The sequence below is a fragment of the Anabrus simplex genome, chromosome 2, assembly GCF_040414725.1.
Source record: "Anabrus simplex isolate iqAnaSimp1 chromosome 2, ASM4041472v1, whole genome shotgun sequence".
Lineage (NCBI taxonomy): Eukaryota > Metazoa > Arthropoda > Insecta > Orthoptera > Tettigoniidae > Anabrus > Anabrus simplex.
In genome coordinates, this window is record NC_090266.1 from 651,874,510 (window position 1) to 651,898,088 (window position 23,579).

At 37.9% G+C, this 23,579-nt stretch overlaps 1 protein-coding gene across 1 annotated transcript in view; it reads left to right on the plus strand.

The window, feature by feature from the left end:
* Zir (Zizimin-related) overlaps positions 1 to 23,579 on the plus strand; it is a 541,699-nt gene that overhangs the window by 392,361 nt on the left and 125,759 nt on the right. Inside the window, exons 28-30 of the mRNA XM_067141133.2 lie at positions 8,871 to 9,005; positions 9,082 to 9,234; positions 18,465 to 18,623. Of these exons, the coding sequence (XP_066997234.1) occupies positions 8,871 to 9,005; positions 9,082 to 9,234; positions 18,465 to 18,623 (447 nt within the window). The remainder of the gene's footprint in view (positions 1 to 8,870; positions 9,006 to 9,081; positions 9,235 to 18,464; positions 18,624 to 23,579) is intronic.

A 23,579-nucleotide genomic window follows, 5' to 3' on the forward strand; every position in this document is an offset into this window, starting at 1 on the left:
GCGATATCTTGTCATTTTCCTGCTGATTTTTTTCAAAACCTTGTGTTGCCACAATCATTTCATTTCTCTCACAAAACTCAACTAGTTTCTCTCCTACTTCATTCCTTTTCCCATATCCATATCGTTTGATTACTTCTTCCTTTCCCAATTTCTCACTTTGCCACTTGGCTTGCTTCATTTCCCACCTATTCATTTAAGTCATCAATTATAACAACTTCCACATCAGTTTTCTCCTTTTCTAGTTTCTCCAGGAATTCCTCAATATCCTCCTCTTTGCTCCCTGTCCATGGTGCATACATTTGTATGAAGTCCTAAAAAAATACCACTGTGTATCCTGATTTCATTCGTATTAAAAGACCAACTTCCAGATTCCCACGTATTTGCCATTTATGTTCATTATACGAGGACGGTTTGAAAAGTTCTCGGAATCACCGCTAGATGTCAGTGCTAGAGCAACGAGGTTCCCGCGCAATAATCACACATGGCACGTCAGTGGTCTAGCTGCAGGAGTGTGGTAGTGACAACTCTTTGTTGTTGTTCACGCATAATGATTTGTGACAATGGAAAAAACTGAGATTTGAGCAGTGATTAAATACTTTGTAAAGAAAGGTATGAAAGCAAAGGAAATTCATGCCGACTTACAGAACACACTGGGGGACTCTGCTCCTTCATTTTCAACTGTTTCCAAGTGGACCAGCGAGTTTAAATTTGGTCAGGAGAGCTTGGATGATGCTCCGCGTAGTGGACGCCAAAAAGTGTAACGATCCCAGAATTTATCGCAAAAGTGCATAAAATGGTCATGGAGGATCGTCGACTGAAAGTGCGGGAGATTGCTGAAGCTGTAGGGATGTCTTCTGAACGGGTATATTATATTTTAACCGAAGAATTGGGTATGAAAAAATTATCCGCAAGATGGGTGCCGCGGCTCTTGACATTGGACAATAAACGCACCAGATTGGAAATGTCCGAACAAAGTCTGGCCCGTTTTCAGTGATTTTTTGCGCCAGTTTGTGACTACAGATGAAACTTGGGTCCACTACTATACCCCAAAGACAAAACAGCAGTCAAAGCATTGTAAACATGCTGATTCACCACCACCAAAGAAAGCAAAGGCAGTGCGTTTGGCCGGAAAGGTCATGGCCTGAGTTTTCTGGGATGCAAAAGGCATTCTGCTGATAGATTATCTTCCTACTGGCCAAACAATTACGGGGCAATACTATGAAAACCTCCCAGACCAACTACAGGAAAAGATACACAAAACAAGGCCTGGTTTGGCAAGGAAAAAGGTCATCTTTCATCAGGACAACGCTCCGCTGCACACAAGTGTTATTGCCATGGCAAAACTTCATGAACTGGGGTACGAATTGTTGCCACATCCACCTTATTCACCTGATTTGGCACCATCAGACTTTCATCTATTCCCAAGCTGAAAATTTTCCTCGGTGAATGGAGATTTTCTACAAGGGAAGAACTGACAGCCGAATTGGAGAGGTATTTTGCAGGCCTGGAGGAATCTCATTTTCGAGATGGGATCAAGGCATTGGAACATCGCTGAACCAAATGCATTAGTCTACAGGGAGACTATGTTGAAAAATAAAAGCAGTTCCACCGAGGTAAGATACTTAATTCTAGTACATTCCGAGAACTTTTCAAAGCACCTACATAATTCACAATTTTCTGGAGGATACCCATTTTCTGATGTGCTTCCTTCATATTTGCAGCGTTAGCCATTGGTACCATGAACTGATATTCTCAGTGTGAACTAATATGGCTTATCCCTTTCAGACTGTGTACGCACAATTGTGTGGGTTCGTATTTTATTTATGTCTGAGCTTATTTGACGTTTTCTTGGCGCTAGACCGGACTGCAGTGCTTGTGCGGGACACGTAGCATGTACTTCAGCTGTTTTTATTTAGTACTTGACCACCAGGGGGAAGGAAGAAAAGTTTAAAAACACAGTTCATTAGCAATATGGCGGGAAGCAGTAATGCCTAAAGTAAGTATTTATTTATTGCATTCATATTAATCTAGAAGCTTTACTGAATATCAGAATATAACCTATGAAGTGTGTAGGTTGTGTAGCCAACGTAAATTGTGAACTTACAACATCGTACGTAATACCATGAGGTTTTGAATGTTGATATGCACATATGTGCGGGCTAGGTTTCCTTACAGCCAATGCATGCAGGAGTGCTGGGTGCTGTCACAAAAAGGACCGAGAAAGAAAAACTCGTACTCTACATGAGAAATGTAATGTATAAGATTTTAACTGTTTAAAATCATTCCACACTGTAAAATAAAACATTTGATCATGTACATGTGCATATTCACATGTACTGAGATGAATTTTTTTTATTTTTTTATTTTTTGCAAGTAGTGAGTGAAGTCCTGACATGCACAATTGTGTGGGTTCTCTTTTTCAGCCAGTAGTTCTTATTTTGTAAAATAAACTGTAAAAACATGTATTTGAGAGCATGTTAGTAAGTTTTTGACGTTTTGACACCTCCAGATTTCATTCAGGTCTGACGAAAAGCTGCTGATGCCAAAAGGGCAATAATATCAAAACTCCTCCTCAATGTAGAAAATGTAATGTTTACTTGTGTTTGAACGAAGATTTAATTGTTTTAAATTATTCCCCACTGGAAAATAGAACATTTGATCATGTACATATGTATATTCACATGCATTGAGGTAATTTTTCATTTTTTGTAAGTAGTCAAGTAAGTCCTGACACGCACAATTGTGCGGGTGCTTTTTTTCAGATGTTAATTTTTATTTTGTAGAATAAACTAAAAATATATGTATTTAAGAGCATTTTAGTCAATTTTTGACGTACAAACAAAAATTCACACTGCCAGTTTTCTTTCAGGTCTGAAAGGGTAATAGACTTATTGTAGCACAGTCAATAAAGAGCCGCTACTTGTCTGGAGTGTGCTCTCTATGTAACTTTCGCACAACTTCATTCATATCATTGCAGTACATAAAGTCGCCCTTCTTGGGAAAATATATAGTTAAACTATGTCTTCACTTTTGATATACTGAAGTTTTAGTGCTGGGCTTTTAGAGATTCTATCCTTATAATTGAAACCCTTATGACTCAAGTTTGGACACGATAAGATTTAAATTTCATACAAGTTTGTGTTAGCATTGATTGTGAAATAGAGGATTTTTTATGTCTATTAATTCATAGTCCTCCCCTGCGAACCATATGACCTTGCCGCGGTGGGGTGGCTTGCGTGTTCCAATGAAGCAGATAGCCGAGCCGCAGGTGCAACCATATCGGATGGGTATCTGTTGAGAGACCAGGCTAACGAATGGTTCATCGAAAGGGGGGTAGCAGCCTTTCGGAAGATGGAAGAGCGGCAGTCTGGATGATTGACTGATATGGCCTTGTAATAATATACTCAACATGACTTAGCTTTGTTGATACTGGTACACGGCTGAAAGCAGCGGGAAACTACAGCCATAACTAACTCCCGAGGACATGCAGCTCTCTCTGTATGAATGATATACTGATGATGGCTTCCTCCCGGGTAAAATATTCCGGAGGTAAACTAGTCCCCCATTCGGATCTCCGGGTGGGGACTACAGGAGAGGGGACGATCGTCAGGAAGATGGATTGACTGACATTCTGCAAGTCGGAGCGTGGAATGTTAAAAGTTTGAATCATTATGGTAGGTTAGAGAATCTGAAAAGGGAGATGGATAGACTAAAGTTAGATGTAGTTGGTATAAGTGAAGTACGTTGGCAAGAAGAACAGGATTTTTGGTCAGGCAACTACCGAATTATCAACACAAAATCAAACAGGGGAAATGCATTAGTTGGTTTAATAATGAGTAAGAAAATAGGGCAGCGGTTAAGCTACTATGACCAGTATAGCAAAACATATATTGTCGTCAAGATAGACACCAAACCAATGCCCACCACAATAGTGCAGGTCTATATGCCTACTAGTTCAGCGGATGATAAGGAAATCAAAAGGATATATGAAAAGATAAAAGATTTAATACAACATGTAAAAGGTGACGAAAATCTAATTGTGATGGGAGACTGGAATGCAGTGGTAGGCCAAGGAAGAGAAGGTAATACAGTAGAGGAATTTGAATTGGGACAAAGGAACAAAAGAGGAAGTCAGCTGGTTGAATTCTGCACTGATCATAATTTAGTCCTTGCCAATACTAGGTTCAAACATCACAAACGACGGCTGTATACCTGGACGAGACCTGGAAACACTGGAAGGTATCAAATAGACTTCATTATGATTAGGCAGAGATTCAGAAACCAAGTGTTGGATTGCAAAACTTTCCCAGGAGCAGACGTGGACTCTGACCGCAACTTGTTGGTCATGAAATGCCATCTGAAGTTGAGGAAATCGAAGAAAGGAAGAAATGCAAAGAGGTGGGATGTAGACAAGTTGAAAGAAAAAAGTGTGAGTGATTGTTTCAAGGAACAAGTTGCATAAGGACTAATTGAAAAGGCTGAAGGAAACACAATAGAGGAAGAGTGGATTGTCATGAAAATTGAAGTCAAGAGGGCTGCTGAAGAAATGTTATGAAGGTATAAAAGATCAACTAAGAATCAATGGATAACTCGGGAGAGATACAAGACCTGATTGATGAACAACGAAAATACAAGAATGCTAGAAATGAAGAGGGCAGAAAAGAATACAGGCGATTAAAAAGTGAAGTGGATAGAAAATGCAAGGTAGATAAGGGAGAATTGCTGAAGGAGAAGTGCAAGGATGTCGAAGGTTGTATGGTTCTAGGAAAGGTAGATGCTGCATACAGGAAAATCAAGGAAACCTTTGGAAAAAGAAATCTTGGTGTATGAATATTAAGAGCTCAGATGGAAAGCCACTTCTAGGGAAAGAGGACAAAGCAGAAAGATGGCAGGAACATATCCAACTGTTGTATCAAAGTAAAGATGTTTGGTTCTGGAACAAGAAGAGGCTGTTGATGTTGATGAAATGGGAGACCCAGTTTTGAGGTCAGAGTTTGACAGAGCTGTGAGGGACCTAGATAGGAACAAGGAACCTGGAATTGATGACATTTCCTCTGAATTACTGACTGTCGTAGGAGAAACCAGCATGGCAAGGTTATTCCATTTAGTGTGTAAGACATATGAGACAGAAGAAGTGCCATCTGATTTTCGGCAGAATGTTGTTATACCTATTCCCAAGAAAGGCGGTGTTGACAAGTGCGAAAACTACCACACCATTAGTTTGGTATCTCATGCCTGCAAAATTTTATTTTGTATTATTTACAAAAGAATGGAAAGACAAGTTGAAGCTGAGTTGGGAGAAGATCAGTTTGGCTTCAGAAGAAATGTAGGAACACGTGAAGCAATCCTGACTTTATGTCTGATCTTAGAGGATCGAATTAAGAAGAACAAGCCCACGAACATGGCATTCGTAGAGTCAGAAAAGGCATTCGTTAATGTTGATTGGACCAAGCTTTTTAAGATTCTGAAGGTGATTGGGATCAGATACCAAGAACAAAGAATTATCTACAATCTGTATAAAAATCAATCTGCAATCGTAAGAATCGAGGGCTTTGAAAAAGAAGCAGCAATCCAGAAAGGAGTGAGGCAAGGCTGCAGTTTGTCCCCCCTCCTTTTCAATGTTTACATAGAACAGGCAGTAAAGGAAATCAAAGAGGAATGTGGAAAGGGAATCACAATCCAAGAAGAGGAAATCAAGACCTTGAGATTTGCCTATGATATTATTTTATCTGAGACTGCAGAAGATCTCGAGAAGCTGCTGAATATATCAGATGTAAGGCTTTTCAGGCGTTTGCTCTATTAACCAGCGTTTCGTCGTAGGTCTGACACTAGACTCGTCAGAGTGGGATTTCACAATTAAGTATTTATTTATTTTCCACCTAGTCGATACAATGATTGCTTAAGGCAATTTTTAATGGATTTGTCAGACCCTACCCACTGACGCTTGTTGTATACAGGTGAGCTTATCAGAAGGCTATTTATGAGGCACAGTCTCATAACTGCATACGGGAGATAAATCTCCACAATGGAATTATTGCCCGCCTAGCAATTCCGAGTGGAAAATTCTAAATTCCCATAGAGGGAATTAGATATTTTTCACCAATAGAGCATGTCAAAAACATATCAGATGTAAGGCTTTTCAGGTGTTTGCTCTATTAACCAGCGTTTTGTCTTAGGTCTGACACTAGACTCGTCAGAGTGGGATGTGTCAGACCCTACCCACTGACGCTAGGTGTATGCAGGTGAGCTTATCAGAAGCCTATTTATGAGGCACAGTCTGATAACTGCATACGGGAGATAAATCTCCACAATGGAATTATTGCCCGCCTAGCAATTCCAAATGGAAAATTCTAAATTCCCATAGACGGAATTAGATATTTTTCACCAATAGAGCATGTCAAAAACATATCAGATGTAAGGCTTTTCAGGCGTTTGCTCTATTAACCAGCGTTTCGTCTTAGGTCTGACACTAGACTCGTCAGAGTGGGATTTTTGTTTTTGACATGCTCTATTGGTGAAAAATATCTAATTCCCTCTCTGGGAATTTAGAATTTTCCACTTGGAATTGCTAGGCGGGCAATAATTCCATTGTGGAGATTTATCTCCCGTATGCAGTTATGAGACTGTGCCTCATAAATAGCCTTCTGATAAGCTCACCTGTATACAACAAGCGTCAGTGGGTAGGGTCTGACAAATCCCACTCTGACGAGTCTAGTGTCAGACCTAAGACGAAACGCTGGTTAATAGAGCAAACGCCTGAAAAGCCTTACGTCTGATATGGTTTTGACATGCTCTATTGGTGAAAAATATCTAATTCCCTCTATGGGAATTTAGAATTTTCCATTCGGAAGCTGCTGAATGTTATGGACGAAGTCTTGGGTAAGGAGTACAAGATGAAAATAAATAAGTCCAAAACAAAAGTAATGGAGTGCGTTCGAACGAAGGCAGTTGATGCAGGAAATATTAGATTAGGAAATGAAGTCTTAAAGGAAGTAGATGAATATTGTTGCTTGGGTAGTAAAATAACTAACGATGGCAGAAACAAGGAGGCCATAAAATGCAGACTAGCACAAGCAAAGAAGGGCTTTCTTAAGGAAAGAAATTGCTCACTCAAACATTGATATAGGAATTAGAAAGATGAATCTGAAGACTTTCATCGGAAGCGTGGCATTGTATGGAAGTGAAACATGGACGATAACTAGCTTGGAAAGAAAGAGAATAGAAGCTTTTGAAATGTGGTGTTACAGAAGAATGTTGAAGGTGAGATGGTTAGATCGAATCATGAATGAAGAGATACTGAATCGAATTGGTGAGAGGAGATTGATTTGTCTATATTTGATGAGAAACAGAGATAAAATGATAGGACACATCTTAAGACACCCAGGACTTGCTCAGTTGGTTTTTGAAGGAAGTGTAGGCAGTAAGAACGGTAGGGGAGACCAAGGTGTGAATATGACTAGCAGATTAGAGCAGATGTAGGATGCAATAGTTACATAGAAATGAAAAGTTTAGCACATGATAGGGTGGCATGGAGGGCTGCATCAAACCTGTCTATGGACTGATGACTGAAACAACAACAAAATTCATAGTCGGGAATGAAGAAAGTACCATTCCCAGTGGAAGTGTTTGAGTTTTCCTCATATGAGGTCCATTTTTCAGGTATATTTGTAATCTGAAGGGAATCGCTGAAAAATATAGGTCTGTGTCTTTATATTTTGTTGATATCAGTGGAAGGCTAGACTCCATAGAAGAGTGAGTGTTATTTGAGCATACTATCAAATTTCATATTCATCCATTACACCACTTATAAGGAGTAAAACTTTTGTCCTCCTTATGCAATTTAGAATCAAAGTAAAATTTGTATGTTTTTTCAATCAAAGATAGTATTTTGTCTGTGAGATTTATTTTTCAGTTCACCACGCATACAAAAAGGCACATTTGCGAGGTATTGTGGCTATGACTAATCATGTAATAAACTGCAACGCTGGTATAACATAGTTTTAACTAACATGTGCACTTTTATTCACAGCCTAGAATCAAAATTACTTATTTTGATACTCTCACTAAATGTGATCACAAAACTTGGATTGCATCCTTCACCAAAATTTTAGTCTTATTAACCAAGTTTTCTTGAGCTTTAGCCGAGGTCAGTAACAATTCTTGAACAATACAAATTGGAAGCCTGTCATCAAATTGAGAGCTTCCATTGATACTTATCTGATTTTACAGTCAAACATCAGTTCATATCCTTTTTACACTACATTTGTTGAAAAGGGGCATTATATTGTATTACAAAAACTTTGGGTGCTACAGAAAAAAGGAATGCATTTTCACACACAGAGAACATGAAACCATAAACATGTAATTGTTTTAAGTATTGATGAATTTCATGGTGTTTTTATATGGGAAATACAATACATGTCCTGAAAGTAGAGATACAAAGATCAATAAGCATGTACATAATGTTTAGTTGAGAAAACATCCACTTTAAATGAATTATCGCTGCATACTTGACTTTCTATCCTTGATATTGCCATTATCCAAACCCTTATTTGTTCTGGGTAGTAGCTTCTGTATTCCAGAGTCATTGAAGCCTTCCACCTGCCTCTTCACTTCAACCGCATTTTGATTTCTTCTTTTAACTCGTTATCATTATCGGATCATTGTCAGCCCAGGTGTTTCTTTGTTTGAAGGAAGAAACAAATATCATAGGGCACAAGATCACAAATGCCTACTAGTCATGTGTTTGTCTACATTATATGCATATTTGACCTAGATTTTGCATCATTTCAGAAACTCTTGTCACCATAACCTAATGAGGAGAAAAAAGTTTTTATACTTGTTATCTATGTTTTGTTTGTTTGCTTTAGGTTGCTTCACAAGCTGATAACTTGCAAGGGTTACTAGGAATAGTTTTAAAAGTGCTTCTGCATGCTCTTGCTAGGAACCAAAGCACTTCTGTATTGCAAAACATGTTTGCCACCCAGCGTTCTCTTGTCTTCAAAGTAAGTATTACCTCAGTTACACATAACCCAATTTGTAACTGGCTGCAAATAAGTAAAAGACCATATTTCTTTTCAGTTCCCTAATCTCTTATTTGATGAAGAAACAGAGCAATGTGCTGATTTGTGCCTACGCCTTCTGAAACACTGCAGCTCAAGTATGAGTGATGTTCGCTCACAAGCATCAGCATCTCTTTATCTCCTAATGAGACAAAATTTTGAAATTGGAAATGTGAGTATTTCATATTTTTGTTTGTTTTTGTTTTCATTCACCAATTCTTAATATTATTCTTTCATACTGACTAATGACAGTATTTCCCTTTACCTATTTTCAATCCTAATACCTTGTGTCTGAGAAAAATGTAGTTTTGTAGAGTGACTTTTTCTATTCACTTCTTATGTAGCATAGATAATAATAATATTGTTGGAAACTTCAAGTGTAGGTAATATTACTTCTTCATTATTTCTTGAAAATCTTGAAAAATATTTCAATAAAATGTTGGGACTCAGAAATTTGTGATCCAGTAAAAATTGCCTGCAGATACTCGGATTCATTGACGGCAATGCTGCACCTTTTACATGTTTCACATATTTACATTTGAGCTGCTGAGAGCCAAAGTGGTATAAGTCAGGAAATGCTAGTTTTTTAGTTACACCACTTGGTGCACTCACAATGTATGGAAATTTGTTGTGGATAAGTGATATAACAATAAGTCCCATAGGAGTCGGTTGAGATCATTAGATGCATTCTTCCTCTCACTCCAGAATGAAGTGCGTTTGTGGGAATAGTGGTATAAATCAAGCGGCAAGGCCGTGTGGTCGTTTTGTTCTGTGTTGTTTTACGTGTTTATTTACGCTATAAAATCAAGGTCTGTGCAACTGTGCTGGTAAGTATTAGCATTGTTTCCTTTCTTTAGAAATTGTAATGTTATTAAGGCAGATATCGTCTTTATAAGGGAAGTTTGCTGATTTGGATAGAAATTATAAAGGATTCAAGAAATGAAATCCAAGTCACTGACTATAAGTTCATGTTATCGGGACATTCCTTTCTGTCAAACGATTGGGATTTTGGAGTTTTTGAGACAAAATCAAGAACTGCTCAAATTTTCACCCGGGATGATTGATGTAATGTCATTCAAAAGGCAAGGAGCAATCAACCCTTTATACCCTTTGTAGAATGGCCCTTAATAACTTCGTCTCAACAAAGGATCTAGAGGAATGTATAACATTTAGAAAGAAGAACACGCAAAATCTAAAGATCAACAGGCTCCATGTTCGATGGTTTTGTTTCCAGAAAGACTGTCCACATTTCGTTTTATTCAAGGAATCCCTTTAAAAACTTTGGATATTACAACTGCACATCATGCTTATGGCCATCCTCGCTTGTCTGGTGTCAACTCATCCCTCCCAACAGTGCTCTGCGACCTGTCACCGTGGCAAAAACAGAGAGACATGATGACCCTTCTCTCATACATCCTTCCGGTCCACCACACTTTCAAAGTATAGATAAGAAAAGTGTTTTTCCACCAATCAATACACAATTTATTTTAAATAGATTAAACTAGTACCGGTTTCGGCTCTTTAACGGCCATCATCAGCTAGTACATGATTTGTTTCCAGCCATTAGACAATTCACAAGTTGTTATTGTATTAGACATCCGGATGTCTAATGGGGGATGGAAATGTATACAGTAACATGTAATTAAAATATCAGTAGTCAAGGTAAAAAGTTACAATAAGTTAGAACATGAGTATGTAGGACATATTAAAACATATGGGCCATAATATAAAACACTTAAAAAGTTTTAATACATTAAAATTTGGTAAGTATAGGTAGACACTTGTTAAAAAATTTTAGTTCATGTTACATAGGTTCCATTCTTCTATCTTCTGTGTAGTTCCTTTGCTTTTATGTTATGTTGATTTTAGCTGTGTATGGTAATCTTCGAGGAAGTTCTGAAGCTGGTATGCGTCATATTGATATGGACCTTTGTCATGAAGAAATTTTTTATATTGTGTTATATATTCCAACTTGTGATGTACTCTGGTAAGTTTTAATATAGTAAACAGCAGGTCTTGAGTTTGAATTAGAAGTAGTTGGTGGCAACACCTCTCTCGTCTACGTTTGTGGTTGTAGTTTTAGTTGTTGTGGAAGTCTTGTGCCGATGTGTTTGAAGGCTTGTTGTGTAAAGTTGTGTTGTGTTGAGTAGAAATGTATGTCGAAGTTACATTGTGCATTTTATCATTAGCAATGCCTCCACAAGAAGTTCCATTTTCTTTTCTACTTTCAGATATATCAACCGTATACATTTTAACATGTTTATTATGTTCACACTTCTGTTTTAAATAACTGACAGTGATTTTACCATCTTGGATTCATACTATGGGAATTGAAGAAACATCCCCCCCTTTGATGATTGTGTTTACACTCAAGGCCGTCACAGTCTTAATGATATATAACAAAAGGATCCATTTTAGTTTTAAACTCTCAAATATTCATGTTTAACCAGGTTTTAATCTTCAAAAACTGTTAATTTACTTTTTTTTTACACACTTTGGTGTAATATCGTTGTCTTAGATGTTATTGTATAATATTTTACGAAATCATTGTTCAACATTTTACCCTATAATTTATAGGATTAAAAAGACTCCATATGTATTATTTTTAAGATTGATATAGGCTGATGATGCCCGTAAAGGAGGGTGAAACATGTACCATTGACTTTTATGTACTATGTATAAAAATTTTAACCATATAAAATAGTGGATTATATTGTATTGTATTGAACAGGTGGACTTAAAAATATTGTAATAATATTTGAGACATACTGTACTTACTGCTCAGAAATGTCACCATATGAAGAGCGGCTATAATAATAATAATAATAATAATAATAATAATAATAATAATAATAATAATAATAATAATAATAATAATTTGGAGCATGGATCATGTGAGACGAACAGGACACAGACTATAGAGTATAACAGAAAATTATTCATTGACAAAGGAATATACAACAGTGTGCAGTATGCCCTGAATAAATACATTTTCACGATCAACTGAAGCATTGGGACATATACATTTACCAAAAGAAAATACAATTTATGTGATTTGTACATATTCTTTGCACTCTCATTATCGTACATTTCAATATTTGTATGGCATTTATGACTATGACGACAAATTAAACACACGAACTGAAACATATCACTGGTGTACTCCTCCTACATTTGGGCTCGTTTAGATAGTATTGTATCAATGATTGGTACTATCGTTCGCATACTGGCAAGTCGCAAAGCAAATTTCAAGTTTTCATCAGTGAGCCTTGTTCTTTGTCTAGATTTACAAATCTCCACTAATGAAAACACCTGTTCATGTAAATAAGTTGATCCAAATATACTTAAAATATGTGCTTTAAATTTGTGCAATCTAGGAAATCTCTCCCATAGAAAACAAACGTAAAATTCAGTCAAACTGTTTGTGTTTGCAAATTTATCTTTCATATGAGTATTGCACTGTATGTCTGTTGGCTCTAGCTGCAGTTCTGGTCTAACAGTTTACACATCCTCTGAGAAGGGTGTAGCGAACACCTGCAGATCCTTTCCTAATGCCTGAATATCATGAAACCTACTCTCAAATTTGTCATATAGGACATTAAAATCTCTTTATATTCTTCTGATGTTTTATTGGAATAGTTTGGAGCTAAACACAACTCTGCAGTCAAGGTGGGAAAATATGTTGTGTCTTCATTCATGAACTGACTTTCCTACAGCAGTACTTGTCACTTAAAAGCTTTAACACTGTCAAAGAAGTGATTGATGATTGATGTTTGTTGTTTAAAGGGGCCTAACATCGAGGTCATCGCTCCCTAATGGTATGAAATGAGACGAAATGAAATGACAACTTAAAAGTTAAAACTTAAAAGTTATAGTCGAAATGGGTCCAAAATCCAGGTCATCGGCCCCTCAAAATGGTATTTATCGGTAGGAAAGTAGAACCATGCTATGTATAATGTTGCAGTACTAATCAAAAGTAGCGGTGACTCGCGGTATTCCACACATTATGATACTATTCACAGGTAGTGTAATGCGCACATGTAACACAGACCTATGGTGTTTCACACATTGCGGCGCTATTTACAGGCAGCGCAAACCTATGGCGTTCCTCACATAAGTGGACTAACCATAGGGACTCGTACTATCCCGTTGAATTCCTCACATAGTGGGAACTGAGCATAGGTGAGGCAGAACCATGGTGTTGCTAATCCCGTGGTGTCGCTCATATAGGGGTACAAATCACAGGTACTGTTGGACCCACTTCCTGATTCACACACTGTCGCTACTAATGAAAAACCTATAGCATACCTAACATAGTGGTACTATGCGCAAGTAAATGCGACCCATGTTGTTCCCTGCGTGATGGTACTAATTACGAGTAGTCTCATGGTTCTAATTGGATCATCCCTTGGTCGCCCTTCTTAGTCGCCGCTTACGACAGGCAGGGGATACCGTGGGTGTATTCTTTGTCTGCATCCCCCACGCACAGGGGGTTCAAAGAAGTGAATAATGGTATGATCTCTACCTTGTAGGGAGGAATAAGGATCATTAAGGTGGCTGGTGAGATCTACTAGAAATGCCAGATATCGTATCCATTTTCCATTGTTCAGTTCTTCTAGTGGTTCACTGTGCATTTCCATGAAGAGAGCTATTTCTTCCTCAGAGCAGAGAAGCAGTGTAAAACTCTTCCTCTACTTAACAACCGCACGTTCGTATAATACGGACTATCACCATACTCACTTTAAGTGTCACGAAGAAACTCTTGAAATTCTGTATGGTTCACTCCCCTTGATCTGATAAAGTTAGTTGTTTTGGTAACTACATCCATGACAGTTCCGAGTTGGATCTGCTTTGAACATAGATTTTCTTCGTGTATAATGCAGTACACAGGCAGATCATCATGTTGAATGTTCATTTTTTTAAAATTTGTTTTGGAGATGTCCTACTACTGTTGTATTCTTCCCACACATTGCAGCTGCCCTATCTATTGCTATGGACACTAGTTCTTCCCATGGAAGGCCGAAACTCTCCACTGTCACTTCGAGCCTTGTAAATATATCAAAACCGGTTGTGGTATGTTTCATTGGCACTGTATCTAAAAGTTCCTCCCTTGTCACACACTGTTTACACCTGTGATAAAGATAGCAAGTTGGGAGGTGTCATTTATATCTGTTCTGTCGTCGTCATCACTAGTGAATATGCTATGGCATTCCTTGTGATGCTACATAATGGCCTATGAACATCATTAGCTAGGTCTTTTATTCGTCGCATAGACACACTGCCTTAGCTGCCAGAAGTATACACTCTTTCACAAATAAACCCTCACTGAAGCGCCCTATCTGCAAAGCAATCTTGTAGCTAGCCTGAATAGCAGGTTCACTGGAATGCATATCCTCGTGTTAAAAATAATGAAATACAACATAAATACATACATAAGTACATCACGACATTAATACATCATCTCTGAGGAATTATCAAATTTTATAATACAACCGATCAGAGAAACACACTGAATAAAAAGAGTTGAGTAGGATAATATGACATTTACGTACCTCTTCAAATGTGTTGTTTTTAAGTTCTTCTAGTAAAGCTGCCCTTTCCCGGCCTACAATCATCCCTGAAAATAGGGTTGGTGCCAGGAACAGGATCCAATTGTAAAACAGGTTCGAGTCCACATATGCAACACAATTTGCACCTGCAAATTCACTAGGGCATGAGAAAGAAGGAAAGAAAGAAAACTACTACTACTACTACTACTACTACTACTACTACTACTACTACTACTACTACTACTACTACTACTACTACCACTACTACTACTGCTGCTGCTGTTGGTGGCATGATAAGCAAAGCAGTATAATCGGCACCATCATCTGCCTCCCACTACTCATTCAGAGCTAATAGGTGAACAATACAATAGGCAACATGTGTACCGTGGAAGAAGTTGACGTCTGATACAGTGATACATTGAAGTCCACAGAAAAATTATTTTTGTACGTAAATGACCAAATCAGGTTCCATCTTCAGGTAATGCTTGCATCCAGTGATTCAAATCCTAAACAGGGATGTGTCCTCTTTCACAGCCTTTATATAATATTTGCCATTATATTTTCTTTATTATAGTTCATTTATGAGAACATTTTCAGTTAACTGAGAAAAACAGACATTTGTTTTAAAGACAATGAGAAAAGGTCAAGTTAACAAGCAGTTCCGATATTTTAAAAGAAGTAAAATATCAGTTCAAGAAGAAATGAAAAACCAATTTGTGGATGGCTGACAATAGGATTCAGACTCATAGCTCCTGAATCTGTTGTTACCCTGGCCAGTCCTCAAGTACACTACACCAGGTATCGTCAATTGAGAGCAAAATGCCTTCGGAGCAGTTTGCTCCCCGCTTTCGAGGAATGAGAGCAGCTTAGCGAGCAAGTAGGGGAAGAAGTAGGGGAAGTGCATGATGTAATACGTACTGAAGGCCAGTGGCGCAAAGGTGTAGCACATCTTTCTGGACAGGTTAGATTGCGACACAATACGCGTGAACTCATGTGAGGTGACAGTAGTGGGTTTCCACATTTATCCTCACATTACATTGAAACATTATTGTGGAAGTTTTAAGGATTTATTACATTGTAGGCTTGTGGAAGTTTTGAGGATTTAGTACATTGTAGGCAATCACATTTTGTTTCCTTTTGGCTCAGCGATATCAGGGCATTCTCTCCTAAATAAGATTCAGATATCAAGACTGAAGTGGTTTGGTCACATGAAGAGGATGCCAGTAAACAGAACTGCAAGGAAGGAATTTGACAGAAAGGTAGAAGGAAGACGGGAAGGCCACGAAGGAAATGGATAGATTTAGTTAAGAGCTATGTAATGCTGAGAGGTCATGATTGGGACAAGTTGGTGGAGGAAGAATGGTACAAGGACAGGATGAGATGGAGGAGGCTCATATACCACACCCGGGAAACTGGAGATGGTTTAGGATGATGATGATGATGATGATGATTGTAGTGTGGTGCATTCTGTATAAATGAAAAGGTGTGTATAAGATGAACACCCTTTCTCTGAGTCAGAGGAATTAACCAGACTTGGCTAAAGTTCCTCACCTGGCAAGGAATCGAACCCAGGTCTGCCTCAACCAAAGATCGCTTACCTCCAGCCTTTCCTCAGCTTTCGTTTCATTAGGACCCTTTTGCTGCCACTGCACATATGTTGTCGAACAAATCTTTTACAGGTCTACCAACACATTCGTTCAATTTCATTTACAGTACAAATTTTTATTTCAGTCCAGTAGTAATTATGATGATAAAAGCTTCAATAATCACAAACTCTTGTACCAGTCATTGTACTTTTTATATAATTACACAGTATTGCCATCTAGCAGATATGAATGTCAGCAGATGAGACAGAGCACACCTCAGCTAAGAGCAATAGTTAGTCATTGAAACATTATTGTGGAAGTTTTAAGGATTTATTACATTGTAGGCTTGTGGAAGTTTTGAGGATTTAGTACATTGTAGGCAATCACATTTTGTTTCCTTTTGGCTCAGCGATATCAGGGCATTCAATGATTGGGCTTTCAACCCCCACTTTAATGATTCCTTTTTCCTCCCTCATTCTTTGAGTGATCTTTCCTTCATGTTTATCTCCTCATTTCAGTAGCCATCTTCATTACCTTCCTGATCACTGAATGTGTTTGGCTGTTAGGTTCAGATCACAAAGCTGTGAGCATTCACTTGGGAGATAGTGGGTTCGAACCCCACATTCGACAGCCCTGAATGTGATCTTCTGTGGTTTCCCATTTTCACACCACACAAAATCTAGGGTTATACCTGAATTAAGGTCTTGATCAATTCCTTCCTAGCCCTTTCCTATTCCATTGTTGCCATAAGCTGTCTCTGAGTTTGTGCACCATTAAAAAAATAATATATTATGTATGTCTCTTCCGGATGACCCTGCTGTTTTCTATCTTATAAAAAAAATTACAACAACCATTACCATCACCAATGGGTTCATTACCGTGACGATTGCACAATATTTCCATGCCAGTGATGCTCTCAGTTGATGGAATTAGCAATAAAATCCTCAATTCATGAATATCTGTATTATTGTAGCCCGTTCAATAAAAATGTATCTCTTCCGTGGTTTCCCATTTTCACACCAGGCAAATGCTGGGGCTGTACCTTAATTAAGGCCACGGCCGCTTCCTTTCAACTCCTAGGCCTTTCCTATCCCATCGTCGCCATAAGACCTATCTGTGTCGGTGCGACGTAAAGCCCCTAGCAAAAAAAAAAAAAAATTATCTCCGAGCTCGATAGCTGCAGTCGCTTAAGTGCGGCCAGTATCTAGTATTTGGGAGATAGTGAGTTCGAACCCCACTGTCGGCAGCCCAAAAAGTGGTTTACCGTGGTTTCACATTTTTACACCAAGCAAATGCTGGGTCTGCACCTTGATGAAGGCCATGGCCATTTTCCACTCCTAGCCCTTTTCTGTCCCATCGTCGCCATAAGATCTGTTGGTCTCGGTGCGACGTAAAGCAACTTGTAAAAAAAATGTATCAGACATGAAATATTGAAAAATAGATTTTCTATCATTGGTACGTACACTTCTTAGATTGAACTAATATTTTTGGAGTTGTTTGGATGTTTCTCAAAATTATAATGACTGTGAATATCTCCCATAATATTCGTCATACAGTGAAAAAAAGTACAAAACATAAGAGATTGGAAATCATATTTTGCACAACCTAATGCCCCAAGTTTTTTCATACAGCTAATATTAAGGGGAAAATATGACATTTCGTGTTTTGGTCCATGCAATATTGCTATGCCACTGTATTCTAAGCAAATAATGTATAGCCTAATACACCCTCCAGATATCCTTGTACTTAAATACCAAGTTTCAAGAAATTCTGCCAAGCTGTTGTCCCGTAATGTACACACAAGCAAGCAAACAAATAAACAAACAACCACACAGGCAGGCAAATATTGAACTGGACCCACATGAAACTTCGGTATACCTAATCTGAAATGAAAGTGAAGTATGAGCCAAAACTTTGAAGTATACAGACAAAATTGTAATTTGTTTTAGCTTGATGCTTTCACAGCCTGTAATTGTAGACATGATAATAAGCTTTTGGGCTTTTGCCACGTCAAGGAAACAAGGTGAAATTCTTCACATTTTGCAGAGAACTTTGCTCCGCATCTTCAGAAGCAAATCTTGTAACATCGTTGGCTTGCAATAGGTAACATTGTCCATAGTGTGTGTACTCTGCACTGAACATCGTACCACGCTTGGCACAGTGATACACAAGCACAGGAAATCATCTGCCCTGCCATGTAAATACTGCTGTTTTACAGAATCAGTTTTGGATTATTGTTCCATAATCTGATTTATTATTCTTTTCAGAATTTTGCTCGTGTGAAGATGCAAGTCACTATGTCTCTTAGCTCCTTGGTTGGAACTAGTCAGTCAGTGAGTGAAGAATCTCTTCGCCGTTCTCTTAAAACTATCCTTGTGTATGCTGAAGAGGACACAGAATTGCAGGATACAACATTTCCTGAGCAGGTTTGCAAGTTTTCCATTTTTCTAATGAATGTCTTTTAAAGTGTAGGTTTTCAGTTTATTTAAGATGTAACATTGCCAAGATTATTTGAGATTGGTTAGCTGAAAAGTTATTTGTGACTTATGTGTTAGAAAATTCATGAAGATGTAGAAATTCAAGGAAAAAGCAAATATCGACTTATCCATGAATTTACAAAGCATAAGAAAGAAGTCCAATATGTAAAATACACTGCCAAGCATAAAAAAGCATAACACTTCCTTTTTTTTTTTTTCAAGAATTATATATTTGATGAACTATTATTACATTCTACTGTAAGTGCAAGTTATTGTCATGGGTATTTAAGCACTCCTTATTAAAACCTCGCATAGCCATAAAATACCATTTATGGACAAAAGCCATCTCATAAACTGAATGAACTGAAGTCTTGCATGTTGGTTCATTGGCACCATCCGTTTCGTCATCCATTTCGTGGTTCTACTATATGCCACTGTGATGAAACTCTTGAATGGGACCTAAGACTTTCAATAATGCATGTAGCTATTCAATCAATATCATCCTGTCTGGCATGTTGGCACTTAAGGTGTTGATATTTTGTGTGACTGCATACCATTTGGCAGTAAGAACTGCCCTGAGCTAATTAATCAATCAATCACTCATCATTGATCTGAATTTAGGGCAGTCACCCAGATGGCATATTCCATATAATTTGTTTACTTAGTCTTTTCTTAAAGCTCAAGCAGAGTTTGATGATGATAATGATGATTATTAACATTATCATCATCATAATCAAGCATATGACATTATACATCACTATTACATATTACCGAGCAGGTTGGCCATGCAGTTAGGGGCGTGCAGCTGTGAGCTTGCATACGGGAGACAATGGGTTCGAATCCCACTGTCGGCAGCCCTGAAGATGGTATTCCGTGGTTTCCCATTTTCGCACTAGGCAAATGCTGGGCTTGTACCTTAGTTAAGGTTACTGCTGCTTCCTATCCACTCCTAGCCCTTTCCTCTCCCATCATCGACATAAGTCCTATCTGCATTGGTGTGACATAAAAAACTTGTAAAATATATATACATACACACTACTATTACATATTAAAAAAAAAGAAAATGTGAACTATAACATGTCGTGATCCTATAGACTGGACAAGCTGAGGACTCGGGTTCGGAATTTTCGAGAGTTTACTCTAAGCAATGACAAGACTAAAATTCCAACACACACAACTCCCTTCACCTGTATTATTTAAAACTCAACACATAGCATAAATACACAAATTCTTAAAAAAAACTTGATATTTTTACTAATATGTACAACTCTTGGTTTGAGGTAGACTATTTCAACTCCTTGTCTCCCCAGTTTCTCTCTACACTCCTTATTTCAGAAATGCTAAGCTTTGGGAAACTTAGTGAATAGTTAGCTCATGTTCGAAGGCTTCTCTCTTCTCTTACTTCCATCTTCCCTCTTGATACTTCTCTCTCTGTCACACCATAGCCACTTTGTGCATCGCATTGGTTAGTTGGAGGGAGGTGCAAATCCAGAACTCAAACTCGGCACCTCCAGACTCTGTCGCTAGTCAGCTCATCCAATCTCCCTATGCTACTGGTTGCAAATCTGAGTCAACGGTAGTTTCTTCCTACTTTGCACATCCTTTGCAATATCTAGACTATTTCGGTCGGCCACATACAAGTTATTATGCGGCTCACTGCCACACACCCATCTCTCACAGATTCTGCACTGCTTCTCCTCTTTGTGGCGCACTGCCACACACGCTACTTGCACAGTAGTTGGATAGATTCTCTCCCTAGGTCTCTTGAGACCTCTGCCTATATTCCCAGTTTGAGGTTTCCAGAACATCACCCCTCTCTTCTCCCAGAGATCTGTTGTGTTAAAGTCTGATTGGCTCCCGTGTTCCTCCCACTAACTGATGGGGAGTGTCATAGTACACCCTCGAACAAAATATTTCTCTACTGTGTCAAAATCTCTGCGCTAACCTACGTGACATTTTCTTCTACTCATCATCATCATCTTCAATGTCCCACTCCAGTCGCCCGGGTGTGGTTAACAAGTCTCCTCCACTCTTTTCTGTCCTTCCACTTTTCCTGCTCCATTACTTCCACCACATCCAATCCAGCTTCTCTAATGTCCTTCCAAATCTGATCAATCCACCTTCTTCTCGATCTTCCAACTGGTCTCTCTCCCTCAACTTCTCTTTCTAATTCCCTTCTTGCTACCCGTTCCTTTCCCATTCTTTTTACATGTCTGAATCATCCCAGTCTTGCTTTCTGTATGTTCTGTACTAACGGTTCTATATTTAGCTCTTCTTTGATTTTAATATTTTGAATTCTATAACTTCTTGTCTTTTTAACCGATGTTCTTAAAATTTCATCTCTACTGCTTGGATCTTACTATCTTGTCTCTTATTAGTTACCAGCGTTTCTAGTCCGTATGTTACAATTGGTATGAAATACTGTGTATATAATGTTAATTTTGTTCTCTTGGGTACATTCTCATCCCATAAAAGCTCTCTGACTTGGTGATAAAATGCTGTACCTTTACTTAGTCTGTTATTAATTTAAGGGTTGATTTTATTATTTCCTTTAATAATGCTTCCCAGATAATATGTAAACTGTTCTACATTCTCTAACCGTTCTCCGTGTATGTTCACTTGGCTTCTCTTTTTCTCTTTCCACAGTGCATGACTACAGTTTTCTTTTTACTAATTACCATTCCAAATGTCCAGTCTCCTTTGTACTTCCTTTTCTCCCTTTCCCCAAATTACCACATCATCTGCAAATACCAAAACATTCACTTCATCACTATTGATACTCTGTTTTACACGTTTTATGATTTCATCCATCAATATAATAAACAATAATGGTGACAGTGCACTTCCTTGCTTGAGACCTTTTTTTGTATAAAATGTTTCAGAGTCACCACTCCCCACTTGTATACTGTTTTTATTCTCATGATACAACATTTTTATCTTGTTAATTAATGATTTTGGTACATTCCTTTTCAGTAGGCATTCCCATACATGTTTTCTCTTAACTGTATCATAAGCTTTTTCCAAATCCAAAAAATACGAATATGATTTCCTTGTTCCTTTCCAGATGTCTTTCCTTTCTATTATCATTCACACTGTAAATATCAAGTCTACTGTTGATAAGAAACAAGAAAAAATTGGCTGTTTTTGGTATAAATTAATTTTAAATTTTGAGGAGTTCCCCAAAATCACCACTATATACCCAATATGAATACTTCCCTTTTGGTTTAGCAGTGCTTGCTGAATCAAAATTATGCTTATATTAATATATTTGGATGCCAGCTTTCATTTAATATTATCTAGCCTATCTACATCTACATCACCTAAAAATAGTTCTAAATCACACTTGCACTCATACACACTAACATTCATACAAGCTGGTCACGTATTTCAATATATAATTTTACAAAGCATAAATTTTTGTGTTCACAAACCTTTTTTTTTACAATAGACTGCACTCGTAGTGCAAAAGATAAATGCCATAAAGGTTTACATCTATAATTTTCAAAGACAAAAATAAAATAGCTTGATGATGCCTTGCGGAGGAGTAGATCAGTGAACCAAAAAAAAAAAAGTGCCCCCTATATGGAACAGCACCAATAGACCTATAAAATAAAAACATGATGCCAGGATTTGGGATGCTTCTCAGAAATAAAGCTGTTATTAAAGGTTCCCTCATATTTTGGGAAAATATTTACATCTAAATAGCAACTCTGCATGTTACAAACGCCGACTAAGATAAACCAACCACTGAAGCTACATGTTACCTGACCACATATAAAATACATAGGGATGTGAACCCATATCCTCTGAGTAATCTTTGTACATACCAGATAAACTAATAGTCTTAATTCATTAGTGCCTAGATATCATATGTATAATACACATCTATGTTGACAAGTACGTGGAAAAGAAAAAGAGAAACAAAAAGAAAAGGCTCGTAGTCACAAATAACTCTCTACCCGAAAGGAAGAATCCCTTACAATCTTGGCTTTTAAAAATGGCTGCGACTTCTTGGAATGCCGTGCTGGACCATTGACTGGTCCGTCTAGCCAGTAAAGCCTCCCCCTTGCTTAAGAAAAATTGTAAACAAGGCAGTCAGCGACCCAGTTTCACTGCGTTCCGGACTCAATATCACAAGAGGGTTCTCATTTTGTTTTCTTTTGACAAACCTAAGCCTTAGAACAAATAAGGAGCCAATTCTCATTCTATATATCTGGCTCTAATAACTGCCCATCTCAGGCCTAAATCATTTCATACAAAGTACTATACCGTATTATTTCTCGTAAAATCACGACCATCTATACTTATGACGCGCCTGTTACCCTCCAGGTCCACGCTTCAGGTCCATGTTTGGCAGAGTGAAGCGTAGTCAAAGATTCTAATGACACTGCATACAACGTGATTTTAATTTACCAGGCTTCAATCAAATAGATACATGCATATAAATCATATTCAGGCACCATGCAAACACTATGTCACGCAGATATATATATCCTTCCAAATAGAGAGAACGATAAACTAATCCAAATGATCGTTACATACAAGAAAATTTTATCCGACGACAGATACTAAGGAATATACTGATCTAATATTCACCAAGCGACCTTAAGTAACAATAAGCATTCTTCTTCCCAGCACGTAACATAACTCACGTCGCTATTTGCTGCATAAAAACATCTATACTTACAATTTTAGTATTTTTAAAACCATCTTAATAAATGGCCTGATGGGCTATAATCAAGTCGTATTCTAAACTACATACTTAATTACTACATTTCTGCGTAACGACCCCCCAATCCTAACACATGCTTACAAGTGTAGATCACTTATCTATCATTTGGTGACCTGCTTACCCTCCTTCAGGGTTAGGCTATGCCTTCTTAGCCCACATGGTAGCGATGTGGT